We start from the raw sequence: 20583 nt of genomic DNA on the forward strand, positions 1-20583 counted from the left end.
CCCAAGGCAGGCTTCCTCCCCAATGTAGAGCGCTGTACCGCATGAGTCGACATACACACCCATTGAAGCATCAGAGTCCCGTATGGGTCGACATAGACACCGGTCAAGGCACCAGACCACAGGCAGAATAGGGGCCTCAGGAAGGAGTTGAGGCTGAGCTGCAGCTGATGTAAGCGCCCTTGATGCTTGAGCAGTGTGCATCAAACATCTGCACCAGTTCCTCCCTGAGCATGGCCTGGTACTGCTCATCGAGGGCAGACGTCAGCAATGGCTGGGGAGCCAGATCAGGGAGAGCCTGAGAAAGAGTCTGGAAAGCTGACTGCTTGGAAAGACTGGTGCACTGGCAGCTCCACCTCCTCCAAAGAGAAGGAGCGATCCTCTTGGTGCTGGCACTTCTCAAGTGCCAACGAAACTGATGCCGCAGCGCTCCCAACACTGTACTTCAAAGAGCACCAATGTTAATGCTTCTTGAGCTTTCCTCTACCCTAAGCATCGTGGTACCTCAGTGCCAATGAGGACATCGAACATATACAGGTCCTTGGTGTTGGGTCCAATGCAGACTGGTCACGGGGTTTGCTATCAGTGTCCAATGCTGAGGAAGGTAGAGACCTCCTCGATGCCAGTGCACTCCCAGTGGTAGATGAAGTCTGAGCAGCCATCAAGGTTGATGCTTCTGGAGCCAATGTCTATGGACTGGACTTCGAGGAGTCAAAAATTTCTCCTGCTGGACCCAATGCACCCTTTGTATCCTCACTGCATTTTAACAGAGAGAAAAAGAATTGGGGTCATGGTTAGGTCCCTAGGCACCCGATGCACCAAGTGTGCGGGTCCGTTATAGAGATCACCCCGACTGCATTAGTCGTAACTTTTGAAGCCACTGGGGATCTTCATAGACATTGAGAAAAGAATCACAGCTAAATTAAATTACTCAATCTTCACAGACAAAAAGGGACAAGGCTCAAATTGAGGCTGCTGCTTAGGCCTGAAAGGGGCCTAAAGAGCTACACGAAAAAGAAAGTAAATTTGAAGAGCCAAAAAAATCTAAGAAATAAAGATACTGAAATACAACTTTTGAAGACAATGAGAAAAAATATGAGGAAAACCAACAGCAAAGCACCAAAAAAGTATCCATGGAAAGTGATGAAGACAGATCGCAAAGACACGACCTCCCAGCTCTGTGGAAAAAACAAACTAAGAAAATACCAGTGTATGCAGGGTGGAACGCTGCTAGAATTTTCTAATAGCTGTATACACTAGGCAGCGTCTACAACGGGCTATGTCGGATGATGCCACCCCAGATATGAGAATACCAATGGCCTCCTTTGTTCTCAAGAATTCAGATTTAACCTTTAGAAATATGGTCCTATGGTTTGATTCTAACCTGGCGCTAATTTACAAGAGGCTTGCCATTCTAGGTCTTCTCTATGCTTTTTAGCTACTATGTTGTACATGTGGCCTCATCCTTGTTCCCTTATGAAAACAGTTACTCATTGAAGCTGGTTTTAGAGGAGTGTCTCATCCAATAACAATCCCTGATAAATTCCCTTTTAACCCTCCTGAAAAGAAAATCTGGTCTTTTAAAATACGGAAAAACATTTCAAGTGGTCTAAATGTCCAAAACAATGAAACGTGTTTAAAATATTTATTGGTTGAGTTTGAACTCTCAAACAACCCGTACAAATTCACCTTAAAAATAATGTTTTTTTTCCATTTCTGTTGATTCTAAGAAGATATTAACAGTGTATAATGATTGTCATTTTATCAGTCTATAAGATGTACCATGGTTTTGGGACGGGAAAACTAGGGAACAATTGTCAGTGTCTATACAATCTGGTGAGAGAAACTGGAAGACTTTCACCTACCTCTCTCTGTAGCCACGTTTCCCATTTCTATTCCTGTAACCCACCACCCCCCTTGGTCTCCTCTTTTCAGTGGTTGGAGGAATGGGCTCTGCCAGAAAACCCAGGTCCGATTCGGTCTTTGAGAAAGTCAAGGTAACTGGCACAAGTCATCAGTTGGGAGATACCAGCCCACCAACCATCATGGCTTTTTTTTTTTTGTAGCCCAAATAAAGTATATTTTATGATGGAAAAAATATGATAATTAACTTACAAAAAGCACTGACTTGTTATAAAATCATCTAACAAATCAATGAACCAATCAAAGTAATTTCATACATTATGAGGTACCTATTATGAATTTCATATTGTCCTTTGTACTTTCTACTGTAAATAAAATTCAGAATATATAACAAAAACCTTAAGTTGTGAAGTTATTTGCTCTGCATCACACACTCCACAAAAATAAAATACAAGGTTTCTCCATAGGCTTGAGAATTATGTTCAGTACTGGCATGAAGTAGAATCAGATTTATGCATACTGTCCATAAGGGTAATATAGTTTTCCATACCTAAATCACCAAAGACAAATGTTAAAGAGCCCAACGGAGAAATTTAGAGTACAAATTATTTGTAAGTGGAAATCTATTTTTACAGTGACTTGAATACCCAGCGCCAGTTAACATTTGAAAGGTCAATATTGAGTAGGACAACCAAAGTAATATGGATGCTTTAATGCACGTTACTTTATACAGATATTCAACCAAGCTGTGAGTTCAACTATATTCCTATGGGTGTCTAGTGTTAGTGTGCCCTAATTTTTAGCATGCGCTAAAAATGTTAGTGTACCTACAGTGCAGCTTAGTAAACAGGGCCCCAAGCGTGAATGCTGAAAATGCTCCATAACTTTAAACCAACAATTTAAAGTTATTCCTGTTATTCTGTGTTCAGACCTGAATGTGTAAACATGGAGAGTGGCTGAATTTCACTACTATATAACATTTAGCCCTGCCCTCAGACTGCCCCAAATACTGTCTAAATTTAAAATAGATAATTAGGATTATATGACTTACATGGCCAAATATTACCTATATAACCAGCAATTTTTTAAAATCACTTAAAAGTTGGTACCTGCTACCAACCGCACAAATGCTCTTGAATAATGGGCCCAATATGAATTTCTATATCCAATTATCAAATCTAAACCACAAGAAACACAAAAATCAGCCCAAATGTATAAAAAAAATGTATTCCCAATAAAAAATTAATAACAAATGCAGCAGAGACCAGCTTCCAGTCTCTTCTATACCAGTATTCATTCAGCCCAACATGTTTCAGCATCTTGCCTGCATCAGAGGCCAACTTTATAAACGCTGTACAGCACCACTAGTAATCTGGTCATGCTCAAAGCACTAACCCTAAAGGCTGAAATAACTACATATAATCAAAAAACAATTTTTGTTAATGAGCAAACTGGGGAGATTGCAGTTAGCAAATTTGATAGCTCTAAATAAGAAGCAAAGAGAAACCTCAACTCTACATAGGGAACACCTAAGGCAACTTTCAAGCCCCAAACAGGAGTCCGTTACTATAACTGGTCTCTATAAATACCCAGAAAAAAGAGCAGTGGAAACAAAGAATGAAAGTGACGTTCCTCCTCCTGACACAGCTTACCGTGAAACAAGTGTCCCTCGTTTGGGTTTTGAGGTACAGTGCCGACTGATATTGACATTGATGTATACCGGAACTGTGCACAGCTTTTGTTAGGAAGAGTCTTTTGTGGTTAGCTGAACATGGTTTTGATGGTGATTAGCTGCACCAGTTTTTCTGAGCAGTAGTTTTTTCTCGGTTGTCTTTTTTTTTTCAGGTGTTTATAGAGAGCAGTGTTAGTAACAGACTCCTGTCTGGGGCTTGAAATTTGCTTTAGGGTGCCCTATGGTGAGTTGAGGTCTCTGTTTCTTATTTGGAGCCTTCACATTCACTAACTGCAATCTCCCTCAGTTTGCTCTCTAGCAAAAATTGTTATTTTGGATATCTTTGCTTCCTGTTGTTTTTTTTTTAATGAAATAACTACAATTCATGATGTCAAGAGGGCGGTAAGTGATTGCACCCCCTCAGGCATCTTGAAACGGGAGAGGTAGAGGTGGGCCATAAAGCTTGGAGGCTTCATCTATAGGGATAGAGAGAACTCAGGCCTTACTTTACCTCTAAGGACCTAGGAAGGGGAACAGGTGAGAAAGCTTAAAAGATTGGGCTTATTGAGGATCACAAAGTTTATCATGATCTGCAATAAGCTGGCGATATTAATGAACGGTTTTGCAGAGGAGATGGGAAGGGATTTTGGATTTAGCTCATGCCTCTCAGTAGTAGCGCAAGTTGAGTTACATTCAGGTACAATAGGTCTTTTCCTGTCCCTAGAGGGCTTAGAATCTACGTTTGTAACTATGGCAATGGAGGGTTAAGTGACTTATCTAAGCTCACAAGAAGACATACTGGGATTTGAACCAGCTTCCCTGGTTATCAGCCTGCTGCTCTAACTACTAAACTACTCCTCCCCTCAACTAATATTTCCTTGGGTTGAGCAGAAATATTTCTGCAATACTGGCAACCCTCTCACAAGCAATGCTATTAATGTTTTTGTTTACTAAACTTGATATACTGTCATCATCATACCACTACTTAGGCGGTTATATCAAATTTAAAATGTTCAACATTTTAAGAAAGAACATTATTCATGATAAGAAAGGAGAAAAATAATGAATATAGATTTCAGTAGACAACCCTAAAGGCAAAAAAAATTGTTTACCCTCCCTCTGAATCATAACCCACAAATGCTAAAATACATAGTAACATAGTAAATGACGGCAGAAAAGACCTGCATGGTCCATCCAGTCTGCCCAACAAGACAAACTCATATGTGCTACTTTTTGTGTATACCCTACTTTGATTTGTACCTGTCCTCTTCAGGGCACAGACCGTATAAGTCTGTCCAGCACTAACCCCGCCTCCCAACCACCAGCCCCGCCTCCCACCACTGGCTCTGGCACAGACCGTATAAGTCTGCCCAGCACTATCCTCACCTCCCACCACCGGCTGGCTCTGCCACCCAATCTCGGCTAAGCTCCTTAGGATCCATTCCTTCTGAATAGGATTCCTTTATGTTTATCCCACGCGTGTTTGAATTCTGTTACCGTTTTCATTTCCACCACCTCCCGCGGGAGGGCATTCCAAGCATCCACTACTCTCTCCGTGAAAAAATACTTCCTGACATTTTTCTTGAGTCTGCCCCCCTTCAATCTCATTTCATGTCCTCTCATTCTACTGCCTTCGCACCTCCGGAAAAGGTTCGTTTTCACAACACAACGAAATAAATGGGTTTTTATTACAATTTTAAATTTTACATAAGAAGGTTCAGCATATATTGATAAACGTAGAGTGCTCCAAAGAAAATGAACGCCACAAAAAAAGGTGGAGTGTCTAGTAAATTCCAGATGTGAATGAGCAGCTGATGGTAGAAGTAGATGGTAATCATGTAGAGCACCCAGTATACAAGCGGGTATATGAAAATGAATAGCAGAGGACAAACAGGATGGGATTCCGGTATATAGTACTTTATGGGCAAGTGTCAACACTTATATTGGACTAAATGCCTACCAGCAATCTGATGCTGATAAAACAAAGGAATAGGATAAGCAATTTCTTGGCTCCAGTAAAAAGACAAAACTGTATTTGAATAATTTGTAAGGCTTTAATTCTGAAGAAGAAATACTGGCATAGGTTGTATAACAATTATCAATGTAAGAAATGACTGTTTGATGAATATGTGCTGGGCAGATTTTGTAAGAAAAGGCTTAATTCCTCAAACGTTTACCCACAAAAAATGCCTTCCCTATAGCTGACATTTGTGCTAAAATGACAGCTGGAAACCAATCCGGACACCTAGAAGTCTAAAAGTGTCAACAACCATAACAGGAATCACCCTAATCAGAGAGCCAAAGAAAGTCTGGTTGAGTGGCCGATAATCCAAGTAGCTACAAAATTATCTAGATTCAGAACTAATCCTTGGGCATCTAACCAGCTAACTACTGAATCAAGACAGGCTTGGAGCGGTGATAAACTTGGACTAGAGGAATCATCGTAGGAAAAAAAGCAAGATATCATCTGCATAGAAAAAATAACTAGTTCCTATATTTTAAACAAGGGTGCTCAATTGTGAAAATACAGAACCCTGCAGTACACCACAACCTAAAGAATGAGAAAGGACTGTGATCCCTCAAAAGAGACAGAGAAGGAACACTCCAACAGAAATGATGAAAACCACCAAATTGCTATGCCAACATAGACTTATTGCAGATTATCTGCAAAGCCAAGCTGAGCGGCTAACAAGATCACATGCTGCTGTGAGAATGAGTGATACTACTAAAGCAACATGTCATGTACCTAATCTGTTAAGATCATCATTAAAGAAGGCCATAAGTATGGTTTCGGTGCCATGTCCTTCCTGAAACCCATCTAATATGGATATTTATTTACCGCCTTTTTTTTTTAAGGAATTCACTCAAGGCGGTGTACAGTAAGAATAGATCAAACAAGAGCAATAGGCAGTTACTGCAGTAAAAATATTCAAGTAACAATTCAAAATATGGCATGGTATACTACTTAAAAATACCTAAATAGGGACCACTGGTGAACTATTCTAATTCTAATGTTGTCTTACCACGTGGTGTTCAAAATATTCTGCTTCAAACAACTGCAGCTGGTTATAAATCACACTTATTTATTCTTACTTTTATTAAGAGGACCTCAAATCTTCCCAGCTTGGCTGTTCTATTCAGAACTCATTTGCATGATATGGTATACTACTTGCAATGACAAACACAATATGTACTAGAACATTATAATTGGTAGTGAAGGGTAAGGCAAAGTTGTAACATATAGATGAGTAAGAAAGTAGGAAGAATTAGAAAGTAAGGTGACTGATTTGAAGAAGTTGCACGTGAGGTCAGAGAGATGGTTAAAACATTATCTCAGTTAGGCTAGGAGTGGATAAACATGTCCCGATGCAGTAATCCTTGTGTGTGTGAGTGAGACTAACAAGTTAGTTACTTCTTCCATTAAAGGCTTGGTTGAACAGCCAAGCTTTCACCTGTTTCCTGAAGTAGAGGTAGTCTTGTGTTAAGCACAGCATTTCAGGCAATGCATTCCAGAGTGAGGGGGCTACTCCAGAGAAGGCTTGCCTGCGGGTATCACATCATGTAATGTCTTTTTGGAGAGGGTGTAGTTAGCGAAAGTCCTTGGAGGCCCTTAGTGTCCTTGGTGGTGTGTAGAGGATCATCCTATTCTTTAGATATAAATATTAGTCTGTTCAACATAATCAAGAATCTGGGTGAAAAAAAAGTTTTTTTCCATTGATTTGACAAGAAACAGTAAATTAGAGACTGGGTGGTAAACAGCTACCATTGAAGGGTACAAACTATCTTTAAAAACTGCTGAGATCCTCTGTGATAGTGGGACAATACATGAAGACAGACTATGGTTAATCAAAGCCATAAAAAATGAGGTAGACCAATATTAGCCTCACAATCAACAAGAGGGAAAGGGTCTAATGCACATATGGTAGATCTAGTATTTGCTAAAAGTTTATTCATTTTAGGCAAAGAAAGAGGTAAATGAGATCACTCAGAAGAAAATGGAAACTCAAATGACAATACAATGACATCTGATATAGCAACTGGTGGAGAAAAATCTGATAAAGGTTCTGAAAAGACATTTCAAAGTTTATGTACCTTGTCTTCAAATGTTGTCCTCTGCAGAAGGTTAGAAGTCTTTACAGCGGATAATTCAGTTACAATTTTAAACAGATACTGAAAACTATTAACAGATGATCTATGAGTGTGGTATAGTGAGCACATCTGGTTCCTTTAGTTGATGCTGATAAAATGCCTGCTGGGCTTAGTAATGTAAAAAAAAAAAATGGGGGTCTGAAATCTACTCCACTGCCATTCAGCTCTATAGGTTTCTCTCTTTAAAAGAGAAAGCTCATGGTGGTGCCAGGGTTGATGATGGTGCTTTGGAATGATTGCTACCACAGGAGCTATACCATCGAGTGCTTCTTGTAATACAGAATGCCAAACAGAAGTTTGCTGTTTCAGCAAAGCAGTGAAAAAAAGCAATTGAAAATGACTCAATGAAGAAGGATCTATGAATGTTAAGTGCTGAACTCTACATTTAGGACCCAAGTCTATAAATGGCAACAAAAAGAAATCTGCACCGAATCTCCCTACCACCCTAAGCGCTAAAAGTTAGGTGCCTTCCATGGACACTCCCCCCCTTTTGGAGCTGCACATAAAATTTACACGCGGATCCCAGAGCCTAAAGTTGTGTGTAAATGTTAATTGATACCAATTAGCCCCAATGATTAGCACCCAATTATCATCACTAAATGGCTTGTTCAATTAAAATGTCATATACAATCACAGCAGCAGCCATACTGGGTTCAGACCAATGGTCCATTCTAGCCCAGTATCCTGTTTACAATAGTGGCCAAGCCAGGTCATTAAGTACCTGGCAGAAACCCATGCTACCAATCCCAGGGCAAGAAGTGGCTTCCCTGTGTCAGTCTCAATAGCAGTCTCTGGGCTTTTCCTCAAGTAACTTATCAAATCATTTTTTAAACCCAGATTCGCTAAGTGCTGTTACTATATCTTCTGGCAAGAGCTCTAGAGCTTAACCTATTCATGCACAATTTTTAGCACAATATGTAGAATTTGGGGGTTAATGCTTATTGCTGAATTATTGTGGTTTATTAACTAGGTTCCTAAGGACAGCTGTGATTTGACCCACCCTGAGGTAATCTTCTCTGGATGCTGGTTCTCTCTGTTGGTCTGTCACTATTAGTTTGCTTTTACATTTCTAAAACAGGTTTTCATATTGATAGACTCTTGATTCCCTCATAGTAAAAAAAAGTAGATAAAGACTAAAGTTGTCTATCCAGACTGTCCAGTAAGGTGTTAAGGGTTACAACTGCCATTCCATTCCTTCTTGGAAGCACAATACAGACCAATGATAGTTTGGGGCTGAACTGCAGTTCCATGAAGCTTACTCCATTGATCATACACCTTTCTGAATTCTGTTACTGCTTGTCTCAACCACCTTTTCTAGGAAGATGTTTCAGGCATCCTCCACCATTTCCATGAAAAAGTTTTTTCTTTAAATGTTGCCTCCGAATCCATCTCCTTGTAGTTTCATATCATAATCCAGCCAGTCAGGTTTTTTTAGGATATCCACAATGAATATTCAGGAGAAAGATTTGCATGGAACCATTTTGAACACTTGAATATTGATAGATAATAGTGTTTGTTCAGATAACAGAATACAGGCTGAAGCCCAATAATGTTCTGTATAATGGGAAGTTTCAATATAATGAAATGCTGGATATAAAATGTTACATTTTGCTTGCCATTGAATTCTCTGGGTTACTCATGTCTGATATTCTCCTGTCCTTCCAAATTTCACTTTTAGGGAACTGTTAATTCTCTCTATTCAAAATATTCACTTTCTGTGAGTGTTTCACAAGGTTCAGAACTTAGATGTTTTATAACAGTGGTTCTCTATCCACTGTATTACTCAGGACACACCTTGCCAGTCAGGTTTTCAGGACACCCACAATGAAAATGCATGACAAACCCGCTTGCACAACCTCCTTTATGCAAGTCTATCTTGTGCACACTCACTGTGGATATCCTGAAACCTGACTGGCTGGGTTGTCCTGAAGATTGGGTTGAGAACCCATGGTTTATACTCAGTGTGGAGATTTGAGTTTTCATATTCTTTTGTTGAAACAAAAATTTCTCTTCATCCCATCCTTTCTGCCACTGTCTCCTCAGCTACTGTGCTCTTCACCTTGATATTTCTTTCTACTCACGTTCTGTATTTTCTAATTCTGATTAGGTTTCTAATCTCTCTTCTCTATTGTATCAACTGTTTCTTCCCTCTGCATCAGACTCTGCTAAAAGCTGCAAGCTCACTTTACTCATAATCATTCTTTATGCTAGTATTTGCTCTTTTTATCCTCACTTCCATATCAGTTATGCGATTATTTATAAAAGCCTTCTCTCAGGAGATTGCTTCTCATATTTTAGTACATACATGGGACAATTTATAAATGGGCACATAAAAAGTATACACGACTTGCACCAATAATAGGCAGTGATTCACATATGTTTGAGGATTTCTGATTGGTTTCTGTCAGCAGAATTCAACTGAACTTGAGCAAAAATTATATGCGGTTTATTAAAACAAAAGGGCTTCATCACATGATGAGTTGTTAGGAGACAGAAGCGCTCAGGTCCCCTCTCTGAGGTCCTGCTCTCCTGAAACCGCCCCTGCATGGTGAAATTGTACACCCATCAATTCAGCTCTTATCCCTCTGTCTTCTGAAATTCTATGGACAAATGTCTATTTAAAATTGGGGGAGAGATAGTGGAGAGAGAAGCCTTAAAAAAAAAAAAAAAAAAAAAAACAAAAGACAGAGGAACGGGTACAGAAAGGCACGGACAAGTGGCGCCTGCGGAGGTAGCAGAGGCTCTTGTCTTTTCTGAGCGCCAGCTGCAGCAACTTGCAGACATGGTGGAGAAGGTGTTGAACCCCGATTAGAGCGTTATCGGCAGCAAATTACTCACACTGGAATCTTTGCTGGCAGAAACGGACCTCAGTGAACCAAAGATCTAGAAAAACAGGTTTATGGTTTGGATGATTCAATGGCCGGCTGTTCAAAGACCCTGGAAGACCTAGATAAGAGGGTGTGTAAGCAAGTGGACCAGCTCACTGACCTCGAGAACTGCTCACATAGGAGCAACTTGTGGATTGTAGGGCTGCCCGAGGACTATACAAGATCATAATTTGGGACCCCCGTTAGAACAGTGGCTTGCAGCGGAATTTTCTCTTTCTGATAGCACAGAGTCACTGTGCTTGGAAAGGGCGCACCGTCTGGGCCACTACAAGGCGGCCAGTTGAAACCTAGAGTGGTAATCGTGAAAGTCCACAATTACACTCACAAAGTAGAAATCCTGAGGGGCCTCAGACTAAGAGAGACTCGCTGCGATATGAAGGTATACCAGTCTCTATTACCAGGACTCATCATTGGCCCTACAGGAGCGAAGATGCACGTTTTCTCCTATCTGTGCACCTTGCCACACTAAAGAAAAAATTTATGCTGCTTTATCCTGCACTTCTTAAGATCAACATAAAAGGTGCATGGTGCCCTTTTAGCACCCATCGTGCTGCCCAAGACTATCTCAACACTCTCCAGGGAGAATCCTCTTTGGAACCGGGGTTAGCCTGGTTGGTGTGGAAGAAAACATGATTTGGACAAACTATGAGTTGCTTGAGATTCTAGTGACTTTGATTTTTTTTTTTTTACGTATACCATTGGTTTGCAGTTATTTACCGGGTGGGGGGTTTGAGGAGAGTGGGATCTCATGCATCGACTGTGATTTCTGTCCTATCGCCTTTTTCGAGGGTGGTAGGAGCTGTGGATGCTTTAGGGGATGATCTTAGTAAAGAGAAAGGTTGAGGAGGGTTGGTTGGGTGGGATGGGTTAGACAGAGGAAATCGATCTGATGCAGTGGAAATTTATAGAATGCTTTATGTATGCTATATTCTGTTGATTTTGAGAGGGCTCTGAAGACAATTCTTTTATATTTCTTCAGTTGGGGTAAAGGCTGGGTGCCCTGAGTTCCAAAAGCATTTCACTGTCACATGCCATCATTCTTTGGTTCTATGCCATATCAGGAACCCTTGCAAAATAATTTCCTGGAATGTTGGAGGCTTCACATTACCAGCAAAATGGGCCAAAATACTTACTGCTCTCAAGAGACATAGAATAGACATTGCATACCTACAAGAGACACGCCACAGAGATTTGGAACACCAAAATTTAAAGCATCAATGGTGTGGGGGACATTTTCTGCTCTTCCTCGGGGGGAGGCAGACATGGAGGGGTGGCCATCTTATTTAATAAATCTTTATATTATAGCTCCACATTGGTATTTCAGGATACCAGTGGGAGATATTTACTCCCTTAAGGACCAGGCGGGGGGGGGGGGGGGGGCGCAAATTTTACTTATTAGTTCTTTACACCTTATGGCACTTACTCCCATATAAATCCTCAGACCTTATAGTAGCAGGTGATTTGAATTTAATGATGGACCCCCATTCAGGATTGCTCGAAAGGCGTTAGAAATCCCAGAGAGGGTTCAGTTACTCAGAGCATTCTTCGCCACTTCACTACGGCCTTGGGATTGGTAGATCCTTGACGCGCTTGTTGCACCCCTCCGAGAGGAACTATACACATCTCTCCAGGGCCCATGGCACTTTCTCCCGCCTACCATTATACATTTGTGAGTCACAATTTGTTTTCTGCTATACAGACTGCAGAGGTGGGCCCAGGGGAGATCTCAAACCACTTCCCGGTATGGATTGACTTAGGATCTTGCCCGGAGGGTGAGACTTGGAGGGGTTGGAGATTCCCATCTTATTTGGCACAAAACACTGATTTTATCAAATACCTGGGTACTAGATGGGATGCGTTTGTGCAAACTAATGGCCAACATGAAACACAACCTTTGTTGTTCTGGAATACTGCAAAGGCAGTCCTTAGGGAGGATGTGATTGCAAAGTTGTCGTAAAAAGAAACTGGCATCGAGCATAATTCATCTAGAAAAGCGGTGGCAGAGCACTAAGTGCTATTACATTTCTCACCCCTCTCCACAAAATAAGGAAACATGGATCTCCATCCAAACAACTCTAAACAAACACTCTTATTCACGAAAAAAAACAAACAAAAGCCTCCTGTACAGGAAATATCACTTCCATAAATTTGGGAATAGGTCTGTTTTTTTTTTATTTGCACATATTGTAAATTCCTGGGGGGGGGGTTCTCAAGTGGTGCCAATGTTGCGAGACTCACAGGAGGTCCTTACTTCACGGCCTGGCCACATAGCTCAAATTTTTGAACACCATTTTAGGACAATATATGCCGCAGTGCCAAACCCTTCACAAAATGGCATTACTTCCTTTTTAGACGGGGCAAATCTTCCTAGCCTGGCAGTGGAAGCCTTGAGTGCGCCACTTCATGCAAAAGAGTTACAGCAAGCCATCAAGACATTGAAACCATTTTCGGTTCCGGGAGCTGATGGGTTTACAGGAGAATTTTATAAAGCTCTACAAATTCCTTTGCTGAAACCCTTACTGGCCAATTTCGAGGAAGTCGTAGCCTCAGGTGCCTTTTCTACTCATAATAGCACGGCACTAATCACTCTTATACCAAAGCCTAATAAGCCACTAGATCAAGCAGACTTGTATAGGCCTATCTCGTTAAGTTAAAATGGATATTAAACTTATAGCCAAAATATTAGCAAATAGGCTGGAGGACTATCTACCTGACTTGATAGGCCCAAGTCAGGTAGGGTTTGTCAAGGGGAGCAATTGGTTCTAAATCTGCAACAAGCCCTCCTGACGATGTGCTATTGTAAATCGCAGAACATACCCGTTCTAGCAATCAGTTTAGATGTGGAAAAAGCTTTTGATACAGTGTTGTGTTATTTGTGGTACTGCAATAGGTGGGTATTCAAGGATGGTTTCTTGCTGATATTCAAGTGGTATATCACGAACCAAGAGCTCAACTTTTAGTGAATGGGAACGCACTACTGGCTTTCCTATTTTCCAGGGCACGACACAAAGTTGCCAATGACCCATTGCTAATCTTCACCAACCCGAAGAATTCCTTACCTCAAGTCCTAAGGGTTGTCTCCTCCTTTGGCTTCATTTCAGGGTTTGCACTTAATCTCAGTAAGACCAAAACAATGCCTATCACCACCCAGAACTGTACAAGTTGTAGGGGCCCTTTTCCCTTACAGTGGGAGGACACGGCCCTGAAATATTTAGGTATGTACCTCATTGATTTGAAATTATTGCATTTGTTAAATGTTCAGTCCCTACTGATATATACACAAGCAAGACTGCGAACTTGGGAGGCCTTTCCACTGTCACTCTGGGGGCGGGTTCACCTTTTCAACATGTGTCTGGCACTACGGTCCAAATGTTACCACTTTTCTTAACTCAGCAGGATCAAGGACAATTGAGGCAAGCCTTGCAGCATTACACTTGGCAAGGTAACCGTCTCAGATTATCTTTTAAGATCCTGCACACACTGGCAGCTCTTGGGGGATTAGGACCTCTTAATTTGTGTTATTTTAATGTGGCCAGTTAAACGACCGGTTTCACTCCACCTCACACTTTTCTATCTCCAATGAAGAAACTCAACTCACAGCTCCCACCCATTTCAGTATTCTATATACAGGGGAAAAAGTTCTCCCAGGAACCTTTCAACTTTATACGTTTTTGCGAATTTACATAAAGATATGGCGCTGGCTCTGTAGATTACACCATTTTTTAGCCACCACAACTCTTTTTTGCCCATTTGTGGGAACCCTACCTTTTTACTAGCTTGAGGGCCTAGCACCTTTACTAGGTGGGCTCAGCAAGGAGTGGTTTATCTTTTTCAGGTTTTAACAGAAGAAGGCTACATGAAGCTCTTTTCTGACCTACAACAAAAATATTCCATTTTACCTTTGGATTTTTACACTTATTATCAACTGAAGCATTATGTAGCCTCCTTGACTGGGACGGATTTGATGGAAGACATACAAGACACGTTATAGGAGGCACTTACCTTGGGTTCTCAGCAACATGTGCCTCTGAGGTTTTATTATATATTTCTTCAAGGTGCAGCAGAGGAAGTGAATTTGCTGCTCTTGCATCTGCCTGGTCTGGAGACTTACAAGTAACTCTCATCTCTAGCCACCTGAGGTCCTTCTTACAGCTGATCCCTAAAATTGCAGACAATATGCAGCATAGGGACCAGCTGTTTTTTTAAAGATTCTAGAGCATTTTAACCTTTTGTTAGAGGCTTATTTTATAGGCTTTTTAAAGAGATGACACTAATTAAATATGCATGATTTTGAGTATGCTGAATTTCTGATGATTCCTTTGGGTTTCTTAGTTAATTTTACATTTTTAAGCTTATCCAGCTATTTTTGTTAGGTTCTGGAGTGTTTTTACCCTTCTTTTAGAGGTTTTTTTTAGAAGGAGTTTGCGAGTGAACTGTGACCTGTAACAGGAAGTTAAGTTCTCTGTACCCTATATTTTATTGAGAGGACGAGGAGACACGCTTTTGTATAAGAATCCTGTTGCTAGCTGCGAGTATTTTATGCTTCCAATTTTATCTTTTGGCATGGCTCTCTTAGTTAATTTCTTGTACTGATGTCCTTTTTCACTGTTCTTAGGCTGATCTGTTTTCTTTGCTGCTTTTGATTTGAACTAATCTACTAAAAAAATAGGCATTTGTGCCCTTTGGGACTCTAATAGGCATGTGTCCCTTTTAATGTTTAATGATTATCTGACATTTTAACTTACAAAATTGACTGAGTTTTATTTAGATATCATTTGGATTTTAGTGTTCAGATGTTTGATTTGATTAACAATTTTTGTGCCTTGCTTTTTATCCTGTACCTTTGAATTCGTAAGTGTTGAGAGTTTGTGCTTTTCAATAGTATTAATATTATATATATACTAACATCTTTGAATTATTAATTATTACTATGTCTCCACTGAAAATTGATAATCTCGTCTTTAGTATGCATATTAAATTAATTTTGCAAAACTACTTCATGGTTTAGTCATTATTCATTTTTAATAAATGTATGTTTTGCCACACAGTTGTTAACCCCGGACGTAGCCTCTAGAAAGGCAAAACGGGCCACATCAGGCTGTGTTTTAAAGTGGCAAGAATAAAAGCCTTTTAGCTTTTGAAGATGGGTATTCTGCTTTTGTGGACTGCACAAGTTTGTGTTACACCTCTACATTTCACCATGTTAGGCCTGGCGTGATGGCACTGTAGAAGTACCTCAAGATCTTATGTCCAGACACAGACCTTGAGTCACTAAATGACAAACATGTATGGAAACGGTGGTACACAAACTCTCTGGGACAAAGCTTCAGCAGATAATACAAAAAGCTGACTTTTAAAGATGCACTTCCAAAAGGAATATCACAAAGCAGGTCCAGCAAGTACTGTATTGAAGTAAAATGACAACGCCTAATGCAGTGTTTAAGCTTAAATAATTTTAACAACTGCAGAAATAGAATGCAAGAACAACAGAAACATAATCAAGTGAGAAACAGATAAGGTAAAGTGCTACCAGGCTCCTTACCCATTGCTGCTGCTGGAGTTCCCCGATGGTATGCTGAGCTTGCTCCAGTTTAGTGCTAGCCTCATCACTCTGCTGTTTGATGGTGGCCAGTTCCCGTTTTATGAGATAGTTTTCCTCAGCCTCCTGGGCCCTTGTCACTTGTCCCTTTGGACATAATTTTTTTTTTATAGAAAGCAACTGAAGACAAATGCAAGACTGCCTTTGTAATGTTTAGCAATTTTACTTTATGATCTTCAAAATCATCCCAAGGACCACAGGATCGGACAACAGTTTTAAAAAGTGATCCTTAGTAGCAGTCTAGGAAAGTTCTATTAGTCATTTGCTGAAAAACAATGACTTCCCAAAATAACAAAAAAAATGCAAGCATAAATTTCTATATAGTTTTGCATTCAATATAGATTTAGTACATGCAAACAACTTGGTTATACATGCATAGTTCTGTTAGGGATTGCGTTATCCATTTCAGGGTAATGTGTTAAAACAAGCTGGCAACAAAACTGATTGCTGAATTTGTTGTACTAAATGATGTGTTCAGTATGGTTAGCAATAAGATTATAAACAACGTGCAGTTTGTCAGTTTCACTTATCTAAAATACATAGGCAGCTGTATTAAATAACAGCAAAATATTTTATGCTCAAAACTTCCATGTATTATAGAGGAATGTAATTAGTAGAATGCATGTTGAAACATGCATCAAAAACAGGATTCTCTGTTTTTTTTGTTTTTTTTTGGGGGGGGGGGGGGGGGGGGGGGGTTGGATCGAAACGGTAAAATACTTAAGAACTATACCTGTATCAATCTATCTGCCAAGGAAGCACTTTCCTAGGAAAAATTCAGACAGGAACATAAGGGAAACAGATACAAAAAAATAAAAAAATAAAGTAATGAAAGAGACAAAACCTAAAGATAAGAAATGAAATCGCATTCCCTAATTCTTTGTTGTCCAATTCAAGAATGAATTATATTCACTACTAACTGAATCGATTAAAAAAAAAAACAACAGTGTTTAAGAATTATGTTCATTTGTCTTTTGTTGTTGTATGCCTTTACTAATCTGGTAAGTAGAATGTGGAAAAATTCAATAGTCATACAGAAGACAGGCTCCAGATTCATTTATTGTAGTGGTCTTTGCATTTCTCAAAAATAGGGCAGTGCCTTATTAACCTCTGCCATCTCTAATAGAAAAAAAATTCTTTTTAAAGCAGCCTGTGGATAAATATATTTGCCATACTGTCTTTAAACCTATGAAGGAGGCAGAATATGAACAGACAAGTCAGAAATCATTCATAAGGCTGCCCAGGAAATTTGCAGAATAGAAAATTTCCCAAATAAATTCATGTAGCTTCCCCCCCCCCCAAAAAAAAATTTTAGAATCACGACTGCAGTTTTGCTCTTCTATGAATTCTTCTTGAAGTCAGTTCACCTGTGTCCTCAGAAGTAAAAACAATTTTGCTCAAGCCATGAAGGATTTTTAAAAACTTTTTTTTATATTTAAACCTCAGTGCACCAAGCTCTTTCTAGCCAAGCAGCTTAGCTAGCAACTAAAACAAAGGGAACACTACATATTTCACGCAAATAGTTAAAGGGACATTTGTATATTCCATAAAGCAACATGTGCACTGTACAGGTTTCCTAGGGTAAACACTGTTTTCATGTGTAAACTGCTGCTTCAAAGCTAAAAGGTGCAGAGAAGTTATTAATATGAAAGGTTACCACGAAAATAAGCTAAAAGAAAATTATTTCCACCAACACTTTTCCTCACAAGCTCAAAAATAAATGTATTGATGGATTAATCAGTATATAATTAATACAACATAAATGCTTCAGAAGATTATAAAACATTCTGTTACGTAGTGCAGGAAATTCATTCAAATCTCTTTTGCAGTTTTATAACACCTGGAATCTGTAAAGAGCCAACTTCCACTTACATATCCAAATTAACTGTGCTTTTCAAAAGGTATTTCAGTGCACTATATGGAAAATAAATCCTACCATATAAATATCTTAAACAAATGTCATATAAATAACATAAAACTTGTTATTTTAAAAAGCATTAGTATTTTCTACCTAAATGAGTTTATAAAAAAAATAGCCTTTATAAAAAATAGCCCCCAAGAGATGGCATGTGATTAATACTGAACACTGGCGAAATGCTACATTTGCAAAGTATGAAAGCTTCTGAACAGTAGGGATGTGCATTCATTTGAAATGACACTTCTCAAGTTGTTTTCATCTTCTTTTCTACCCTAAACAGGGGGGGAAAGTTATGGGCCCTGTTTACTAAGGTGTGTTACCCTTTTTAGCGTGCACTAATGCTAGAGACATCCATATGTTCCTCTGGGTGTCTCCAGCATTAGTGTGCACTAAAAACACTAACATGCCTATAGCGCAGCTTAGTAAGCAGGGCCCTATGTGTGTGTGTGTGGGGGGGGGGGGTATTCTTGAGCACTGTTAAACATTGCACCCTCCCCCTCCAAAAAACAGTTAAAAAAAACTAACACAACAACTCCTCCTACAAATGACAGAGGAGCCCTTTTACTAAACTGCAGTAGAAAGTGGCCTTAGCACACCTTTACACAGGTTTTTCCCTATGTGCCAAGGCCATTTTTACCAGAGCAGTAAAATGCCTGATTTTGTGTTACCAACACCTATTTTGTAGGCAGTAAGGGCTCACGCACTAATCCTGCGCTAATCAGTTACAGTGCAGTAATGTATCTGTATTAACTGATCAGCACAGAAATTCCCACTCCCCACCCCCTCCCAAGCCCACCTCCATGGAAAAAAATAAAAATAGTTTTTAGCATGTGGTTTGCACGTGCAAATCTCAAATTTACCACAGGACACCCAAGTGCAACCCGTGGTAAGCCATTTTAAGCAGCAGTCAGCCCATGCTAGTGCTTACCTAAACTTAGTAAAAGGACTCCATAGGAAACTAAAATGAACAAAAATTTATGCCCTGCAGACCCCTACTAAACAGTCTGAATTTTTATTTGAAAAATGGATGAAGCTGTGTTCTTTACTGTTATTTCAATTAAGGGCTTTGGAAGCACTTCTTTCATTCATACTCGATGCAAATTTAAATATTATACCAAATATTAAGTAATGAGGCTTTACAGTTACATAAATTATACAAATGTTAATCATCACATTTCAAATATATTCTAAGGATAAGAACATATTTTGTAATGAACATCTAATGGTACTTTGCTGTGAAGTTAAATAAAATATGCCAATCTCATCTCCACGTACCAACTACAACCAAAGAAATCCACTGTCACTCAAGCATCCATCACCAAAACCAGAAATTTCCTCACCTAAACCTATAATACCTAGAACAAGACAACTAATCAAAATCCATCCATCCCCTCATAATGAAGAACCATACTTATCTACCCGAGTGGGATATATCAATGCCAGATCAGCAGTCAACAAAACTGAAATCATTATAGACTGGATTACATCAGACAATCTTGACTTATTATTTCTCACCAAAACCTGAGATCCCATCATACTCCACCTATGCCCCCCTGGCTATAAAATTTTACACTGGACCAGAAAAGGAAAAAGAGGTGGCGGCATTGCACTCATCTACAGATCACATTTCTCCCCTGAACCCATTTCTGAAACCATCACACCACAATTAGAAATTGCCTCATTCAACCTTCACAGTCCCAAACTATGTAACCATCTAACCTGTATCCTATTTTACAGACCCCCCCCTTTACAGATTTTATTTCGAATGCATGCATCAATAATCCCAATGTACTATTAATTGGAGACTTAAATCTACACCTAGAGGATTCCAATTCCACCAACACACGCGAATGTATGGATCTCCTTCACCTTTGCAACCTCACTCTTCCTCCATTGAAGCCAACTCACATCAAAGGTCACTCGCTCGACGTCATCTCTTACAAATTTATTTATTTGTTTTTTGCATTTGTATCCCACATTTTCCCACCTATTTGCAAGCTCAATGTGGCTTACAATATTACATCATGTCAAGTGTCATTCAAGAGTAGACACACAATTAATTACATATAGAACAAGTGAAACAATGGATAATCAATTCAGTAAACAAGAAAACAGTCAGAATATCAAGTTACTAGCGGTATGTTAGAAATCCTATTATTGATTATTATGGTAAGTCTTGTTGAAAAGGTAAGTCTTTAATGATTTTCGAAAGTTGATTAGGTCGTGAATAGTCTTCAGGTCAAGTGGCAATGCATTCCACATCTGTGGGCCAATGTAGGAAAAGCTAGACGCATGTACTAGTTTGTATTTTAGACCTTCACAACTTGGGAAGTGAAGTCCCAGGAATGTGCGTGCTGATCTTTTAGTGTTTCTGGGTGGGAGATCAATAAGGTCCGACATCTAGGCCGGAGCATTTCCATGAATAACCTTATGAATCAGAGTGCACACTTTGAACACAGTACATTCTTTAACTGGAAGCCAATGCAGCCTCTCTCTT

General features: G+C 39.6%; 1 protein-coding gene across 1 annotated transcript in view; it reads right to left on the reverse strand.

The window, feature by feature from the left end:
- The window catches only part of EVI5 (ecotropic viral integration site 5), a 330825-nt gene that overhangs the window by 182020 nt on the left and 128222 nt on the right, over positions 1–20583 (reverse strand). Inside the window, 2 exon segments of the mRNA XM_030205945.1 lie at positions 16112–16255; positions 16902–16934. Coding sequence (XP_030061805.1) covers positions 16112–16255; positions 16902–16934 — 177 coding nt within the window.

This window comes from Microcaecilia unicolor, chromosome 6 (assembly GCF_901765095.1).
Source record: "Microcaecilia unicolor chromosome 6, aMicUni1.1, whole genome shotgun sequence".
In the NCBI taxonomy this organism is placed as follows: Eukaryota; Metazoa; Chordata; class Amphibia; order Gymnophiona; family Siphonopidae; genus Microcaecilia; species Microcaecilia unicolor.